We start from the raw sequence: 18,353 nt of genomic DNA, 5'->3' as shown, positions 1-18,353 counted from the left end.
TCATTCAATCGGTCCTTTTTTCCGCTTCACTTTATGTACATGTTCGCCTACGCATGGACAGGGGGAGTCGGTGGTCAGAAAGGGAAAGCAAAAAATGAGGCCACGCGCAGCCACGCCTCGCTAGAAGTGGTGATAAAATCCAAGAGAGAGAGAGAGAGCACGCATGAGAGAATGACATTGTGCTTGTCTACTGCGCCTGCCCACTAACCTGCTTCTTCAGAAGCTCCACCTCTGCGCGGAGACGCGCGTTTTCCTGCTGCAGCGCCTCGTAGTCGGCCGACGAGGCACCTCCAAGAACCCGCTTGATGTAGTCCACTGGGTCCTCGGGTTTTTCCTCCTCTTCGTAGAGGTTGACCAAAACACGGGTAAGGGCATCGACTACCTGCGTGGACTCGAGGTACTTGCGGAACTCCTCCTTCTTCGACTCGCTCGACCGGTACGACATGGTGTGGAGAAGAACAGAGAGGAGGTTAGGAAAGGAGGGTCACCCAGGCAAGTAATGTGAGGACAGCGTGCGAGGTTAGGCAGGTGAATGAGACGTGTGTAAACTCTGCAGACGTTTGTGTGTGTAGGTCAGGCAGCCGCACAAACGAGAGAGTCATGAAAAGGAGTGGTGGAAAGAGATCTTCTTGGTCACCGTGGTCAGAGAGCAGTTCAGAGGACGTGGACATCGCGGAAACTGGGGACACACAACATCGGTCCTCACGTTTCACAGCCCCGCGCAGTTTGTGAGGAGAGAGAGGTCTCCAACCTGACGTGCAAGAGGGATGTGCAGAACCAGTAGCGACACTTTGCAAGAGCATAGTAGGCGCCGTGCAGTGTGACGCGCAGCTTGAGAGCGTTTGCAAACTCTCTTTTCATTCTTACAGGTAGCAAATTAAAGCTGCGCTGCGCACAGGCGACGCGTACGCGCCATTCTTCGCCATCGGTATCATGTTTTTCTTCGACAGCGTGGGCATTGCCCGAGTCGAGCGTGCAACAGGTATCAAAACAAGCCTCATACGTCCTCGCTAGCAGGCGTAGACGTACTTGCTCACCAGCTCCACAAAGCGGGTGCGAAAGTTACTGTCGTCAAATGACTTGACATGCTCGCTTCCACGTCGTTGAAACTGAACATACCGCTCTGGGTCGTGTAACCGCATTTCGCAGATTTCAATCATGGCCGCTGTGTACTCTTCCGCTGTAACGGCCAGAAATCCCAAATCTGGCGAGTTGATAATGTCAAGCTCGACACCACCGCTCCGGTGTCCAAGAGGGATGCAACCGGCGGCAAGGTACTCGAGCAGTACAATGCCAAAGTGCTCGTCACGCATCGTGTGAAGCCCGATGACGCAGCTCCCCAGCTCAGTCCACACCTCTGTCACTGCCGCATTCACGTGTATCTCGACCTGCTTCTCGACACCCAGCTCTTTTGCACGGGCGTTCAGCTGCGCAACACGTTTTCGGTCATCGGCGTTGCGGGCACCGCCGATCATAACGAGCTTAGCATCCCTCGGCAGCCGCGGCACTGCTGCATGAAAGGCCTCGAGCTGCAGCACGTGGTTCTTCTCTGGTCGGAACTGACCGACACTGACAATCCTGTTGTTGCGCAGCGCAGGTGGCCGCGACCCCGCGGCGAAGCGAGCGACGTCACATGGCGCGTACAGTCGAATGCACGTGCGTGGCCAAAAAAGAGATTGCACATGCCTCTGTGTCCATGATGAGTTTGTCAGGACCATGTTCGGGAAAAATCCCATGCAGCGATACAGAAGTGTGAACATCTCGTAGTAGACCACCTTGGCGCAGCGCAGCAGCCTGTTTTGTGCCACGGTCACCGAGTTAGTGTGACTCACCTCTCCGCTACGCACGCGCTGGGTCATGGCGGAGGAGATGATGGGGTAATGCGTGTAGGAGATCACCGTGCACCCGGCGAGAAGTCGAAGCAGAGGGTAAACAAATGGGACCCCAACCGTTTCCACCACTATCGGTGTCACCGCATTTGCGACCGCCACCTCGTAAAAGAGAGCCGCTCCGCCACAGAAGGTTTGCAAGAGCAACGTCAGACGTGGGTATGCGTCACCGCTGAGCCACCGGGTCAAGGCGGGACGCATGTAGATGAAGCGCACAGGTCGAAGAAGGCGAATGCTAAACTGACTTTCGATCAGTGAAAGGAGGTGCTGATCAGATGACTCCGTCGACGACCGGTCTGCTGGTTTATATTCGTTTGTATAGACTACGTACTGCCGCTCAACGCCTTTGACCGCATCTGCGTGCTGCAGTCCATCCAAGGCGACCCACAGCACACGCTCACCGCCCCCACCCGCCCCTGCTGCTGCGTGCAAGAAGCCAACCGTGTGTCGGGCGTACGCACGCTTTCGATGGCGACAAAGCAGAGCAAGCGTCGCAAGCATAAGAGCGATAATGCTGAGCATCCTGATAACCTTGCTCCTTGCAGCGATGTAGAAGGTACCTACGTAAGTTTCACGACTGTGTCAGCGTGAGGAAATGTAAAGGCACCTAAGGAAAGAGGAGCGATAAGCCGGAAAAGGGGAGAAGGGGGAAGTGTTGCCTTCGTATCTAAGTGATACAGGTGAGCTGCTTGGAAGCCACGCACTTTGCTGCTTGCGATGGAGTTGTGGCACTGTCTGAGCTGCGTACGAAGCATTAGTGACCAGAAAAAAACCTGCATCACAGGCAGGGTGTGAGTTGTCGGCACGTCTTGGTGCGCCGCGCACAACTTCAATCGAGGGTTCCTACGCGTCGTACACGCAGGCGTACCGCCACCAACACCAAGATTAAAGCGCGCCAAACCAGCTGTGATTTAGCAGATGCCGAGTACCAGGGAGAAGCAATGGTGCACTTACACATACGCACGCATACGCCTGGGGGATCGCTTAACCAAACGCATCTCGCACGTGTAATACAGAACGACATGCACCCCCCCCTTTCACAAGCTTTGTCGGTTCGTTGAGCGTTGAGTGTGATGTATCTCGCAAGCGTACCCTTTCTTTTTTGGGGGGGGAGAGGAGGGCGCCTGGTCACTTCTTCCAGCTGCTCGGCAAAGGTGGTGCCTGTTCCTCATGTGCAAAGCCACGGATAAGTCCTCTAGGTGCGACTCGATTGGCAGAGCGAGCCTTTCCTTCCACTTGAATGTCAACACCTTGATCATATTGACTGCTTCTCCCACGGGCGCTGATTTGGCCCCACTTAATCGCCTTGTCAGGGTTTTCGACGCCTACGACGCCACGCAGCTTCCACTTGTTCAGCAGTAGGCGGCAACTCGCTATCCCCTTCATTATTATGTGCTGGTGTAGCGTGAATATAATGCAATCAGCAAGAACGCTGGAGCGCCCTGATGACGCTCACTCTTTAATGAACTGACGAGCAGAAGAGAACGAAGGAGGGAGAACGATGCCAAAAGTATGATGCAGCCGATTCCCGACTGACGTGTCTCTGGGTTCCGCGAGTGGTGCGGGGAGGCATGTCAGTTTGGGCGCACCCCCTCCACACCCAGCGCCGGCACCGCCATCCGCGAGAATCCTGCTGGTTTCAAGCCGTCATCGGGCAAGACGGCCGGCAAACAGGTAGGCTTACGCATCCCCCTTTCCGTCATCCAAGGACCCTGTCGCGGTGGGTAATCGCGTGTGTGGGGAGTGGGGGGGGATCAAGCGCTGACAGTGATTTGATTCCGCGAAGTGTGAAAGGGCCTGAAGAATAAAGGGGGGGGGGGTATCTTGCCTCACCCCCGTTATCACACCGTCTTTCGATTCAGCCCTGCCCCATTCAGTCTCCTCGAAGGCTCAGCACAATAAAGGAAAAACGCAATGGACGCCAGCACCAGCGGCTTCTCAACTCTCAGCGTCTGGTGGACATTTGTTGGCGGATGGCGACGCGCTCCTTTTCAGACAATACGACACGTTCTCGCCTCTCTGGCCCACGCGTCCACAAATGGAGAAAGAGGCCGCCAACAATTAAAATGTGAGTAACAACGAGCGCAACAGCAAAAATGGTTGCGCTCGAGTCGAAGGATAGCGGCATCCACGACGCTTGGCACAGCGAAGAAGAAATAGCACAAACTTGTGTTCCCCTCCCCAGCATATACAGCAAGAGTGACTACGAGAGCGGCGGATGAATGTGATAGAGGTTGAGAGCAGTGAGGAAGGTGAGCGTGACGAGGAGCAGAGTAACACACAAGCCTGCAGCATACGATGGTGAGAAGGAAGAGAGTCGGATATGAGGTGAAGAGCTGTCGAGCGGCCGCGCTCTACGTTGTGTTGCTATTGCGTGGATGGCGTAGAAAGACATGTGCAACGCCTTCCACCCCTCCCCCCCATACACACACACGGTATGGGCACATTCAGTATTGCTGTTGGTAACCGTCTAGACTTTTCGGCAGCGTGGAAAAGGGTCCCCGCGCACATTTTCATACGTGAAGCTGAGCATTTATTTTACTTCACAGCAGGGGTGAGGCAATCAGGAAACGAGCAAGAAAGCCAAGGGAGAGGGTGTACGACGGAACAGTGGCGTGAGAGCGATGCCATTCACACTACTCGCAGCAGGTGGCAGTCCGTGAGCAAAAGATAACCGTTCATCTTCTGCTGGCCACTGCACATCTAGAGGAACCAGAAAAAAAAATGAAGAAAATTAAGAGAACCACTTGAGGATGTGGTGCCCCGTACGCCGACATGTAAAGTCATTCGATACACGGTCGGTTGCCCGCATTTGACGAGGCAAACAAATTCACAGGCGGTACTGCCGCCGCCGGTACACGGATTACGGCCATTGCACCACAGGTCAGAGCGGTGGCCAACAACGGCAGCATCAGCACTTACAGATGTGTTGTACCTATAAATGAGGCATCCAAGTAAATAGAGGAGAGCTGTTAGGTAATGCGCTGGCCTGACGACGCGAGTGTTGGCCATCGCTCTTCGCTTATCGAGTCTCCGACCCAAGAGAAGGGTCAAGGAACGAGTTGTCCACCCCGACGACTCGGCAAGCAGCAAATATACGCGGGCTTCGCTTGCTCCGTCGAACGGGGCAAGCAGGAGGATGGTTCACGCCCGGCCCTTTATTCGGCGGTGCCCGCGCATGCCTCTTCGTTTCTCCCTGCGGCCACCGCCGCGCTTTGTGACAGGATTTTCAGCGGCTAAGCACAGACATGACAGTAGTCAGCGGGGGCGACCCAACTCATTGGCACACAATAGGAAAGAGAAAATACCCCCCCCCCACACACACACACGCCTTGGCTAAGTCCGAGGCGCATGCCATTGCACACGACGCGGAAAAATCCTTTAATGAAAAAATAAAACAAAGAGTTTTTGTAGTGCTCTCAACTTTGCGTGATGTCGTAGAAGAGATGACAGCCGTGTAAAACCCTGAGCTCGGTCGGGCTCTTACTCATGGGCACATACACTCAACAGTAAAGTGGGGTGACAACTGAGTTCAAGACGACATTCCGATCCACAAGGACGTATGTAAAAGGAGCCACAAACTCGTGGGCAGCTTAGTGACCACTGAATCCTTAAGCGGAGCACAATGAAGAAGCAAACACCGGACTCACACACGACAGTCAACCTCACCTCAGAGAGGCAGCGCGATACACTCCGAAACACAGCCAAAGAAAAAAGAAACAAATAAACTCCGTCGCTTGATGTAATGCCGACAGACGACTTCAACCAATCGAGAGGTAAGACGGTATGGCAAAAGCACTAGTTTAGCGCATAACCATTACTGCCACACGCGGGATACAACAAGGGGTCGGGTGGGTGAACGGAAAAAACTCCTGACAAGTCTTCAGGACTAACTTCTTCAAGGCCGCAAGCGTAAGCCTTTCCAATGTGCGCTGGCCTACACGCTAGGGGGCAGTGCTGCGAACATGAAGAGAGGGGGAGGGGAGAGGAGGTCGTAAAGACGAGGACAGCAGACCGAAGCACAGGGAGCACATGGGGCTATCCGTAATCACACCTATCCCAGCGAGAGAGAGGGAGAGAGGAGCACAAGGAGAACTTGAGGAGGCCTGAGGGGCAGCCATCGAACGACCCAACCCCAGAGATGCCCTCGTCAGCTCGACACTGTGTGCGAGTAGCTCCGAAGAGCAACAAGCCGTTCCACCACCTCCTGGCTACCCTACATCGTTTGATTTCTCGACTCCTACGCTCGTTAAAGGAGATCCACATACAGACAAATACACCCGCCCCCTCCCCCCTCACACACATACACACTGGCGCGCCGTGTGTGCTATAATTCTGTAGGAGAGAAAGCGGAAAAGGAGAGAAGGGAGAAAATCCGCATACCACGCGTGATCTCGAAACAGACCTGTGGCCTCGCAAGCTGCTTTGTGAAACCAGACGCAGAGTAGAAGTTTTTCAGCTAACAGAAGAGCTGTGCGCGGAGATGGAAGCGTAGGCGCAGTGCCGATTGCTTCTGTATTGAGTGCCTGCAAGCGGCTCCTGGCAAAGTAGGTGCGAAGGCCTGTGTGGGTGTGTATGTGTGGCGGAGAAGGTCTGCGCAGACGAAGGAGCAGGGCGATGATTGACGAGATGAGGAGTGAAAGGCTCGCCTCAATGGGTTGTGTGCTGGCAGATGCTGGCGGCTTTACTATGGGTGTCGGAGTGAGGGCCACGCAGCGTGTCTGCGGATTCCAAGCAGCGCACTCCAAGTGTGGGAGGGGTGTCCCTGCATCACTGTCAGCAGTGAGATAATGATGAAAACATCACAATGAAGCAACAAGGACAAAATGGAGGGCAGAAAGAGGAACCGAACGAAGAGAGGGGAGGGGTATGAGTGAGAAAAAGGCACAACACCACCTGTGTGGTTGGGTGGAGCAGCGGTTCCTCAAACACGGTACCTAATCGACACCAAAAGGCACGCAAAGACGAGGCGATGAGGAAGGGTTAGGGCTGGTTCGGGCATCACTCTCCAGTCTTTTGCACGCTTTGTGAGTGCTAACCCATTTCACCAAGGATGCGATGCTTTGTAGAGGCAACGCCCTGCCGGAGCTCACGTGCGGCTGCCTGCCTGCGTACAGCTACGCAGAGAGGGGCGTGCACCACCTATGCACCCGCGCGGAAGGGCAGCCACGCGTGTGGATGGAGACTTTGACTATCGTGTTACTTGACGGAAAACACAGGAGCTCTCCTCACATGCCGCACATCTTTGCACAGACGCAGCCGCCTCCCCTCCCCCAAAAAAAAAATCGATGGCGGCTCATATGCGCATGTGCACAGCGAAGTACTTCTGTAGTCCTTTACGCGCCGTGCGCTGAGCATCCTCGCTGGTACCTGTCACAATTTCGAGGACTTGCTGATGCGCAGAGGTGCTTAGCTCGGCTTCCGTCAAACGGCGAAACAGTGGCGAATCGTCCAGGCACTGTTTCATCCACTCCTCCAGCTCAGCCACATCCGAGACAGTGTACAGCAGACCACCATGGCGCAGCCAGTACGCGTACTCCTGTACTAATCCCGGCGAAATGACGCGGCGGCGGATGTTCTTTCGCTTCCAGTGTGGGTCCGGGTAGCAGAAGAAGAGGCGAGACAGCTGACCCTTCTTAAAGCAGTTGGACCCAAACTTCATGACATTCATCTGCTCAAACCAGATATTTCGATAGTGCAGCGTCGAGGATGCTGCGTTCTCCTGGCGAAGCGCCAGCGTCTTCTCCTGTGCAAAGCTGACAACCTTCGAGCGAATCTCAAGACCCAACATGCACGTTGTGGGGAATACCGCCGCAAGGGAGAAGAGCATGCCCCCGAATGCGCATCCGACGTCGACGAACTCAACCACCGGATTGTCCACACCCGGATAGAACTCCGCGAAACGCTCCGCGAACTGTGCCGGGCACTCCGGGTGCTCGTCGTCATTCTCGGCAAGCGGATTCCGGTGCGGACGCGTCCGAATCGGTAGCCGCGTCCATCGCGACTGCTCTTGAGAGGTCATCGCCATGGTGAAGAATAACCTCCAAGGCAAAAAACAAACAAATAGGTCCTGACTTAAGTAGATAGCATCGTCGGTTACCGTCCGTGGCCCACACACCCACAGTCATCGACACACAGTTGCAGTCGAACGCGAGAATGCGAATGAGGCGAAACCAAAAGGAGGGAGGGGAGCGCGAAGATCCCAAACGAAGCTCATCGAAGAACGGGATACGAGTCGACGGAAGAAGAGGGAAAGTGACGAGACAAGTAAGTGAAGGGCAGCACTGCGCGGAGTAATTCAAAAGCATCGAACATAGTTTTTTGACAAGAGATATGCGTAAGCGTCCATCCACACGCCCAAGTGCACAAACTGGCGCTCCGAGTGATGAGTAGAGCTCGTGAGCACACCAGAATACAGATTGGTTGCCCATGTCGAGCGGGGGTGCACCTAATAGCGAAGCTAACTCTGGCATTCTTCTCGAAACCTGCGTTGTTGAGGGCATTGCAGCTTTGCGGCCTTCGCAGTGATAGGAGACGCTCAAAAGCGCACGCGTACGCCTCCCGTGGTACTTCAGCAAAGCAGATGCAGGTGAAACACAGTTACCACTCACACAAGCGACACGTACGCTGCCGCCGTCACTCAGGCTGCGCTATCCTCTGGAGTTTGCACCTCAGCTGCGCGTTTTCCTGGATCAGCTGCTCAAGTTCCAGAGATATCCGGTTTAGCACCGCGTCACACTCAGTAATCTGGTCCTCGTGCTTGCGTTGGGCATCGGTCATGTGCCGCTTCAACGTTTCTATATCACAGGCCCTGGCGCGCGAAAGCGCTGCGTAGTTTTCGTGCAGCAGAGCGAGCTCGTTGTTCAGTGCTTGCACTGTTTTTTCGTACGCTATGACACGCGCTTCGGCGAACCGTGTAGCGGCTGGCGACGTGTCCTCTTGCGCCGCCGCCGCCGCAGTCATCAGCCCTAGTGGCGCAGAGGGTCCAGGTGCAGTCTTCAACAACCCAGCATTGCCGCTGCGGACTAGGCAGGAAAGCTCGTCCATGCGTGCACGCAGCGCCGTTAACTCACTGTTTTCCGTCGCGGTAGCGGCATGCGTCGCCTCAACCCTGGCTGTAGCCCTGGTCAAAGCATCCACGAGGCGAGCCTCGCCCTCGAAGAGTCGCTGCATCACCTCTGCTCCAGCCTTGGCGGCCCTGTCAAGAGATACAATGGGGACATTCCCTTCCCTCGAACCGCTGGATATATGTTGGATGGTGGGGAGAAGCATGTCATCTTCTCGGTGGGCGCCATTATCTTGCCGAAGACGCATGATTGTGTCACGAATCGCGCTGCGCAACTGAACAAGTTGACGGTGCTCAGATCGTGTAGCCGGTATAGTGCTCAGGAGCGTCGGTAAGATGGCGTCCTCCATGGTGGACATGTATCGGCATACATCGCGAAGGACTGAAAAAAGGTCCTCAATCAAGGTTCTTTGCGACTCTAGCTGAGAGGAGAGTCGACGCTCTGTCAATTCGCGTTGTCGCTCAACAAAGACGCACTCGTCGATTACTTCTGCAAGGTACTGCTGGGTGCGGCGCAGCCCATCGGAGGTGGCGGCGGCGGATGTGTTCTCCATTTACTGTAACGACGGCGCTGAAGCAAGAAGCCAGGAGCAGCAGCAGCAGCCAAATGCAGGTGACCCCCTCCGTCGTGCACGCGCACCGCGGGCTTTTACGGTTCTGTACAAAAGTGGAGAAGAGCAAAACGAGCGAAGACTGGTGAAGTATGAACAGCGGGGAGCAACACTGGCGGAGGGGCGTCGGTGAAGGTGCCCTGTACGCGTGTGGACGCACGAGAGCCCGCGACGAGCTTACATGCAGAGTGGCTCCCCCGAGGAGATGCGAAAAAGGGTGACACGTTGGCGCTTATGCGAGAGGTGCGAGAAGAAGGTGCATCCCTTCACCTGCATATGTTGCCGTCACTTTCTGCGTCCGAACAGTCCACCACCCACGACAGACGGCTCACACGTCTTTGATGGTTCATCTGAATGTTCTCCAGTGCAGTTGTGTTGGGGGAATCTGGGCTCTGATCGCCTCCCCGGAGAATAGCAAATGCACGGAATGACATGATGCGTAAACACAGTAGCGATAGCTTCCGCTGCTGCAGTGTTCTCTCGTTCGGTTGACTTCACCAGGTGGCTGTATTACGCGCAGAAAAGGAGGAAAGGCTCGCACATACAGCGCGGCAGCAGTGGGGTACTATCAGAAAGCATCGGTAGGGGCATACGCATGCGCAGGCGCAAGCAGTGAGGAATGCATATTGGTTGTCAAACATTAGGTTCTTCACCGTCCTGGCGCCAATCGTGTGTGGCGCTTCAGCTGCTCATCGAACGCTGTGGCTCGGCTGATAGGCCCTTTTTTACGGCTGATGATGATGCAGTCAGGCGGGCTTGCTACACTCCTCATAGATGACGCGCCATTTCGGCCTGGCATCCCATCGTAATGAAGTGGGCCCTTCAGAGACTGCAAAACATCGCGCATGTGGTCTGGATAACGTTCCACCACGTCGCTCGTCTCTACATGGTGCGTCCAGACATATCCATCATCATCGCTCCCCGCTGCTGGTCCGCCGTCGGCTGTTGCGGTGTTGCCTCCGCTTCCCAGCAGCGGTAGCGATGACTGAGCACTGCGCAGCACACGCCGGGGGAGCACGTCGAGAGTGATCTTTCCCAGGTTGCCCATGGTGAAGTCGTGGACAAAGAAACGGTGCGCGCGAACGGGATCGAGGTTGCCCATTTCGGTCTGCCCACTTGTGCCGCTGCGTTCGCAGATCATTGCAATGCAGTCGTCGAAGGTAATTGGCACACGGGGAAGGTGCAGGCACTCGGCCATATGCTCAGATGAGCCGGACGCGACGAGTATGTCGTAGATGTACCGCGCCACCATTCCCTGTGGAAGGGACACGTCGTTGGTGGGGATGATGCTGCACGCCGCCAATTTCAACCCTGACTCCTTCGTGAAGCACCCGGGCAGTGTGAGGCCCGGCGTATCGTAAAGAACCACAGGCGGATCCTTAGATAGAGGGACTAACTTCATGCCACGCGTGGTGCCTGGTTTGATGGACACCGTCTCAGGTGATCGGGAGCGTCGGAAGTCCTCACGGTGAAACTGATACTCATGAGCGAGTCGAAGGGAGTTGATCAATGTGGATTTGCCCACGTTCGGCATTCCCACGACGAGCCCAACGTGGGCGACTGTCTTATACGGCAGTGGTGGTAGTATGTGCGTGGTGAAGCGCTGCACAGCCTCCACGACGTCCTTCCAGCACCGCTGCGCACTGGTGAAGAGCGCGAAGGCGCCATTCCGTTCGTAGTACTCCTGAATCGCACGATTGCTGTCCTCGTTTGACAGCTCCGCCTTGTTGAAGATGATGAGACGCGGCTTCCCGGCGGTGAGCTTACGAATATTAGGGTTCTCCGTCGTGAAGGGCAACCGTGCGTCGCGTATCTCGAGAATGAAGTCCGCGTCCTTCACCTTGTCGGCGAGCATGGTCACGGCCGACTGCATGTGGCCCAGGTACCACGCGGCGCCCTTTTCGTCAATATCCACAAACGCCTCACGCGACATACACTTCTTTGTCGATGTTTCCATGGATGATTTGTAGGCGTTGAGGGTGCGCTTCACCTTGCGCATGAACGCCGGGTCAAAGACGTTGCATTGTCGCACAGTCGTCCGCATGGCAGCCCATCCACACGTGACGCGATTCTTTTTTTTCCTGCGTGTTTAGCTCTGTTGCGTAGTGGCAAGCCCCACATATAAGGGAGAGAGGAAGAGGCGCGGAGGAGAGGGTGAGCACGCACACCCGGCACAGGGCACCACCACCGCCACAGAAGAGATAAGGGATGGTACAAGTAGTTTTATTCAAGTTGCGGATCGAGTCGCGGGTCACCGCCTCCATTGCATATTTCGCATGACCCTTACGCCTCAGCGAGACCACAGGGGAAGAGGGGGGAAGGAACAGACCGCCGTTGCCTTTCCCCCTTTCACGCCCCGATGGAGCGGCAGAGGAAGCATGGGCGTCACTGTGTTGTTCACAGCAGCTCAGCTTTTTTTTTCCGTTCGGTAACGCTCGTGGTCTACCCCACGCCACCATCACAGGATACAAAAGAGAGAGAGCGCGCGAGCAGAGAGAATAAGAGAAATGGGAGCAAACAACGCTGTTGAGGCGCACAGTTTTGTATGACGAGCGCACATGTTTGACGGCGAGTGTGGCGGACATCGAAAGGGATGCTTAAGGAGAGCGTGAGAAGAGCAAGTTGAAGCAATGAAAAGGAAAAGGGCAAACAAGAATAACAATGAACAAGAAGCGATAATTATACCAACCCCCACTGTTTCAACACAACGGTCACAGATGGATACAATTGTACGCGAAATAGGCGTGACGTGGAGCTCTGTAAACAGGCCCCCCATCACGAGGGTTGCCAGACGTTAGCCCCTTACGTACCACTAAGAGAGAGAGAGACCTTTCCGTGTACCCGGGTGCGCGTGTGCTGAGAAACTTGTGTGGCGGCCACTTTTGTTGTTGTTCGTTGTAGGCTGCAACCAAAGTGAGGGACAGAAGGACAACTGAAGAGAAGAGCAGAGGTTAGGCCTTCTGGCGCTAGTAATTACGAGATGATAAGTTTGGCCCCTTTTCCATGTGAAGAGATGATAAACACCTGAGAAGGCCCAAAACAGCGAAGGCAGAGCTCTGATGAGTACACGGTGGAGCATCGGTAGCACAGGGACTTACACGCAGATTCCGACACACGAGCACAATGAAAGCGCTCACGTAGATGCGGGGAAGACTACAATGAATTAACTCCCCAGAGAAGCATGACAAGTTGGAGAGACGTTTACGCTGAGGAAGAATTGATAAGGAGAAATGCAGGAAGAAAGGAAAACCTGGCCTAACTAAACGTAGAACAAGGAGATGCCCAACACACACGACCGTCTGAAGCATAGCGACAGCGATGACGAAGGTGCCAGGCGCCTAAGGATGCACTTACCCTGATGATCTTGTCTACACGTGTGAAAAGGTCCACGATTGGCACCAACGTTGCATGCACAACGGCAGTCTGCTAAACTCGCTGTCAACGACTAATCACGCACATCTATCGCCCACCAAAACAGCGATCAAGACGCTGAAGTCGAATAGGAGTAAGAAGAGCACTAAACAAACGAAAAAGTGCGCGCGAGTATCAGCCGCGGGCTTCGTCTGCTTTTCAGTTGCCAACGCCGAGTCCGTCCCACTGTCCGCAACTCCTCCGTACTCTCCCTCTCTCCTGTCGGAAGGCATTTCGGCGCTCGCTTTTTTTTTTTGCCTTCGCCGCTACGAAAGTGGAACGTAACGCCTCATCGCAAAAAAAAAAAGGGGAAGAGGCGGGCAGTGGAGAGGAGGCGATGCGCTGCTACGAAGCGTTGATGCCACATGCTGGGACCAATATCCATTGACGTAAGCCCCTCCAATGCGCTTGCCTTCAAAAGAGCCCCGCGAGCTTTGCGGTGGTGAGCTGCGTCTACCTCTCACGTGCACTAGTGCAAAAAAGAGGCGATTACCGATTTAACCATTCTCACGCCCCCACCTCCCCATCATTCCAGCCTCCTTTCTCTGTCAGCTGGATAATTTCCGTCTGTGTGTGACAGCCCCTACATTACCGCACAAACGCCGTAGAGAGCAAACATGAAGCAGAAGAATCCGACTGGATGCCATGCACGCACAGAGCGAAAGAGAAGGAGAGAGGGGAGTGCAGCTATAGAAGCCAAAGCGTGCAGTGAACAGGGGGAGGCAGGGAGGAGCGAAAAGAAACAAAAATTAGTGAGAGAGCAAAAGGAAAAAGGTGAAAACAGCGATTCAAGAAGCTAACGAGGAGAATGAGGAGAAACGATTGACAGAGATGCTGTGCATCAATACTTGTCTTATTACTTACACCCCTTGTTAAGATACGTACGTGGTGCTCCAGGAGTGCCTCGAGCAACCCCATTGCTTCGCCCATCTCGAGCTCGCTCTCCACGACTCCATCGCAAACAGCAGCGGCCTTTCGGTCAGTTCTGCCCACAGAAAAAGGAAAGGAGGCGGAGAAATGGGTCGCTCTGTTGGGGGGCAAACTATTTCCGCTCATGCGCGTTTCACAGACACAAAACTCATCAGCCGAGTACACGACGACTCCAAATCACTTTGAGCGGTTAAAGCGAAACCCATGCACGGAAGCGCCCTGAGAGACACGAAAGTGATGAGAGAACGAGTACAGGCTGGCATGCATATCAGCATACACCGAGACACCCTCAAACACGAATACATGCATACAGAGAGAGAATGCATCAACGTGGAACAACGTGCGCGGTATACAATTCGAAACGAAAAGGAGGTAAGCGAACGCATATGCAAGGAGTCACCCTAAGAAAACCAGAGAAAAAACACCAATTAAGTGAGCATAATCGGGGTGACGCCGCGAGAAGGGGCAGCACATGGTTATGCACGATCGTCATTCGTCCTTCACCGCAGTGAAGCATACGGTCCTCCACCTTATTTTTGGGTGTTTGGCTCGTCTATCTGGCGCACATCTCTTGCACACAGTGCGTCGTGATCTTCTTTGTTCTCATCGTCTTTTGTAGTTTCTTTTTTTTTTCCTTTGCGCTTGTCCAGTCGAAGTTGGGATAAAGGGGGGGGGTGTAGCAGCCGTGGCCGAGGAGGAGCGGAGAGTACAGACGAAAAGGGAACACACAAAGAACATTCCAAGGAGAAAGACGAGTCCAATGTGCACATGCTCTAACATGAAGTAGTCGCCCCGCCCCCTCTCCTTCTCCCTCTCTGCAGAGCGGGGTACGCAGACGCAGACACGCACTGCTAATAGGAAAAGACACGATTCATTCACATGCCAAGAACTCACCCTTAGCCCCTTTTCAAGTTTTCTCTGTCTCGACACATAGTAAACAAGAGTATAAACATGACGTGGAAGGAAACGGAAGGTGAATAGCGAAGATCGATTTGTGGCTATGGTGAGAGTTGCCAAGGAATACGAAGCGAGACGAGCGAAAAAAAAAACAATGAAGCAAGACAACAAACTACAAGTACGGGAATATCCCCTGAGCGAAGGAAAAAAGGCGTGAAGGACGCGTGGCACATGTGTTATCGCTCGCCCTTTTCTCTTTGGCTTTCTTCTCTCATCGTTGCTTTATTTTTTTTTCCTTCGTTTTTTTTTTCGTGTGTACTTTGACATGCTGGACTTCTGTTCCCGGCAGCGTGCAGGTGGAGGGGGTCGGTTGAGGAACACCGAAGCGGGGGCAGAGGAGCGAGGAGAGCGGTGGTGGTGTTCAGAAACGACCATTTCATACACAAAAAAACGCTACGTATTCTCCTCACCCCTGCCTCTTTCTCCTTCTCGCTCGCCACCTCTGTCTGCCTGTGCCCTTGTGCGTATAACGTGTGCGTGCGTGTGTGGGGGGGGGGGGGGGCGGGGAGCAAAATACGCAGGTGAGGGGATTACTTTGGAAAAAAAAAAACAGAAAAGGGAATGAAAGGAAAACTGAAATAGAGGACATGGGCGAAGAAGGGGCACGGAGAAGATCGCGGAGAACACACGAGAAGAGAAAGGAGAGGAGCAAAGTCGACGAGGAAGAAATGAGAGAAAAAGAGAGGCCGAGCGCTGCTATTGTCATCATGTCCACTCGGTTGACTACGCAATGCACACTCACACCCACACAGCATGAGCACATTCACGGCTGAAGATGCAAAATCTACCAAGAGCAAACACATAAACCCCTTTGCTGTCACACTTCGTCCACGAAGCGCGGTGATGCAAGCTGTCCGAGCTCTGTGGCTTGGTCGGCACAAGGAAAAACACTGTAGGAGAGCTGTTAGGTAATATGCTGGCCTGATGCCTCGAGCGCAGACTATCGATCGTCGCTTATCGAGCCATCAACACAAGAGAGGCATCAAGGATAAGAGTTGTCCGCACGCACGGCTCAGCACGCCGAGAATACGCGCGGGGTTCACTTGTTCTCGCTGCACGGGGACACGCAGGACGGTGGTGGTGCTCACCCGGGAATTTCTTACGCACCCCCCTGAGGCTGCAGCCGCACTTTGCCAGAGGACTCCCTGTGGCTAGGCAGTGACCACCCAGCAGTCATCCTCTGACTTCACACCGCCGACAGTCGTTCGGTGACTTCTCTCCGGCCCTCGCACAGCGGGGGAAAGGGTGCCGCTCGGAGGGGACAGCGCGCCACGCCCTTCACATACGAGTGGACGAGAGTTGACCCCGGTACGAGGTCGTACTCAGGGCTACGCGACAGCGTGCCGGCGGGATTCAGCAAACCCACTATGTAGACGACGACCTCCATGCCCCGCTCGTAGAGCCAACCGTGCGTGGGCACTCGCCCAGCTTGCTCACCGACAGACCATGCCCAATGCCACCAACCCCATTCAGTTGTGTGTTTGCACATTCAGCAAAAGAGGGGAAGTGGGCTGTCGCCAGCACAATCCCTCAGCACAGTGGCAGCGTCTTCTCTAGTTGGGCTTACGCAGCACCCCTGGGCAGGTCAAAGCACTACCTCACTGGGCTGCCCTCGTGCGAGCACGTCTCACGTCATCCGACTCGTTTACCCATGTCTGCTGACACGCAGAGCCATGCGTTCAGCTGTGGGAAGGCGAGACGTAGGGCTGCCGCCTCGATACTCCCACCACGCACAGTGATGAGCGTATGCACCCCATCCACCGAGAGACGTGGCTGTGAAGCAAATCGCGTCGTTGCCTTCGTCATTGGTAGGAGGAGGTGCGATTGTACGCCATACCAGCCCACGTACGGCGCACGAGCTGCGCATCCAACATGGGCAGCTCGAGATGCGCCGTGGCGTCAAGGCACAGCAGAGGGCCATCCCATCCAAGTTCACCGTGGACGGAGCGAGGTTTGCCTCTGCACGCCCGCGCTAGCGAAAACGCCCACGCGGGGTTGAGGAAGGGGTGGTGGTGGTGTGCAGCATGCAGGAGCGTAAGGGGCAGAATCGATGCAAAGGCCCGGATGGAGAACCCTGGATTACGCAGCACCACGGTCAGCTTTGCAAGACGCTGGGGAGGGCGGCTCACCAATCCTCCCCTTTCGCTTCGCATGCACTCCGCTCTTAAAAGCGTGCTGGCCTCGGCAGCCAAACCCAACGGCGACTCCTCCTCCATGCGTGCTCATGATGCTCTCCGGGGGCGTGTGAGGGTTGGCTACGCAGATCCGACCAGCGATGCGACGCACCGCCGCCACGAGATCGTCCTCCGGGCCCTCTTCTACTGCGACCAAAGTCTTGCCAGTCATGGCCATAGCCGCCACAGGGGATGGGGTGATGATGCCCACGGTGGTTCAGGCCACACCCTGGCCCACGCCCACGTTCCAGCGCGCGCCGGTGGATAGCGGGCATCGTTCTCAGCGAAGATTTGGAGAGGGTGTGTCAATGCAGTAAACTCGGCTTCCCCCTCCGTGAGGCGCTGCCACACTCGTTTGCGTGCCGCGTGTGCCCCACACGGGCGCCCGGCCCCCCGCGTCACATCGTAATTCTGTAAGAGCAAAAAAAAAGGGGAGAGATGCCGCCGTCTCCGCTGACTCGCCTCCACCACGAGGCGCGTGTGCGCAGCTCAGACTGTGGATGACATGCGGGGCGGGAAGCAGGCGCTCCTCTGGCAGGTCGAGGGCCTTGAAGAAGCTGTAGCGCTCCGCTTGTGATGCCCAAAGTCCCCAGGCGCCAGCGGTGCGCCGACCAGCACACGCGTTTCATGTCGCCGGCCTCCTACTTTGAGCCAGACGTGAGCGTCACCCCAGCCAGGGCCGAAAATGAGGGATCCAGTGGACCACAGTGTTCCTCGCTGTAGCGCTGGGGTGGACCGGTGCTTATTGTAACCCGCTTGGCGGCAGGCATCATCGAACGCCCTCGCCTGCGCCGCGTGGCGACTGACGAGTGAGGAGCCCGGAGGGAGGGAGGGGGGAAGAGTAGATCTCCCGTTGCCCCTTCCGTTCAAGAAAGGGAGGGAGGGCCGCCGTGCGGGAACGCCCCGATGCGCTCCTGGTGAGTCCCTCATGTGCCTGCATGGAGGACTTGAAGGCCTTTGCTTTCTGCTCTTCCAGATGCCTCCCCCGTCAAGGTGGTGCTTCACGTACGGCCGTGCAGCCCATCTAACCCGTGCGGCAGCCTGCCTTTCGTCCGAGGCGCCCTTGAAATGGAGCCTGTCCGGCTTGGATCACGGGAGTGGAGAGCGCAGAAGTTGGGGTGTGGCGAGGTGAATGGATACGAGTGCATGGATGCAAAAGCGAAAGAAAACTCCTGACAAGTCTTCAGGACTAACTTCTTCAAGGCCGCAAGCGTAAGCCTTTCCAATGTGCGCTGGCCTACACGCTAGGGGGCAGTGCTGCGAACATGAAGAGAGGGGGAGGGAAGAGGAGGTCGAAAGACGAGACAGCGACCGA

At 55.4% G+C, this 18,353-nt stretch overlaps 5 protein-coding genes across 5 annotated transcripts; all 5 read right to left on the bottom strand.

Annotated features, from left to right (window-relative positions):
* Positions 1-187: 187 nt before the first annotated feature.
* Positions 188-445, bottom strand: LBRM_34_5200 (conserved hypothetical protein; the record flags this gene model as incomplete). Its single annotated transcript, XM_001568567.1, has 1 exon — positions 188-445. The coding sequence occupies one exon, from the start codon at positions 443-445 to the stop codon at positions 188-190; it is 258 nt and encodes an 85-aa protein (XP_001568617.1).
* A 565-nt stretch (positions 446-1,010) lies between these two features.
* On the bottom strand, positions 1,011-2,411 carry LBRM_34_5190 (putative alpha-1,2-mannosyltransferase; the record flags this gene model as incomplete). Its single annotated transcript, XM_001568566.1, has 1 exon — positions 1,011-2,411. The coding sequence occupies one exon, from the start codon at positions 2,409-2,411 to the stop codon at positions 1,011-1,013; it is 1,401 nt and encodes a 466-aa protein (XP_001568616.1).
* A 4,774-nt stretch (positions 2,412-7,185) lies between these two features.
* LBRM_34_5180 (putative tRNA (guanine-N(7)-)-methyltransferase) lies at positions 7,186-7,911 on the bottom strand (the record flags this gene model as incomplete). Its single annotated transcript, XM_001568565.1, has 1 exon — positions 7,186-7,911. The coding sequence occupies one exon, from the start codon at positions 7,909-7,911 to the stop codon at positions 7,186-7,188; it is 726 nt and encodes a 241-aa protein (XP_001568615.1).
* A 614-nt stretch (positions 7,912-8,525) lies between these two features.
* Positions 8,526-9,314, bottom strand: LBRM_34_5170 (conserved hypothetical protein; the record flags this gene model as incomplete). Its single annotated transcript, XM_001568564.1, has 1 exon — positions 8,526-9,314. The coding sequence occupies one exon, from the start codon at positions 9,312-9,314 to the stop codon at positions 8,526-8,528; it is 789 nt and encodes a 262-aa protein (XP_001568614.1).
* Positions 9,315-10,215: 901 nt separating this feature from the next.
* LBRM_34_5160 (conserved hypothetical protein) lies at positions 10,216-11,610 on the bottom strand (the record flags this gene model as incomplete). Its single annotated transcript, XM_001568563.1, has 1 exon — positions 10,216-11,610. The coding sequence occupies one exon, from the start codon at positions 11,608-11,610 to the stop codon at positions 10,216-10,218; it is 1,395 nt and encodes a 464-aa protein (XP_001568613.1).
* Between the last annotated feature and the right edge of the window lie 6,743 nt (positions 11,611-18,353).

The sequence above is a fragment of the Leishmania braziliensis genome, chromosome 35 (assembly GCF_000002845.2).
Source record: "Leishmania braziliensis MHOM/BR/75/M2904 complete genome, chromosome 35".
Taxonomy (NCBI): Eukaryota; Euglenozoa; class Kinetoplastea; order Trypanosomatida; family Trypanosomatidae; genus Leishmania; species Leishmania braziliensis.
The sequence above is the reverse complement of the archived record's forward strand: the minus strand, read 5'-3'. Positions and strand labels throughout refer to the sequence as shown.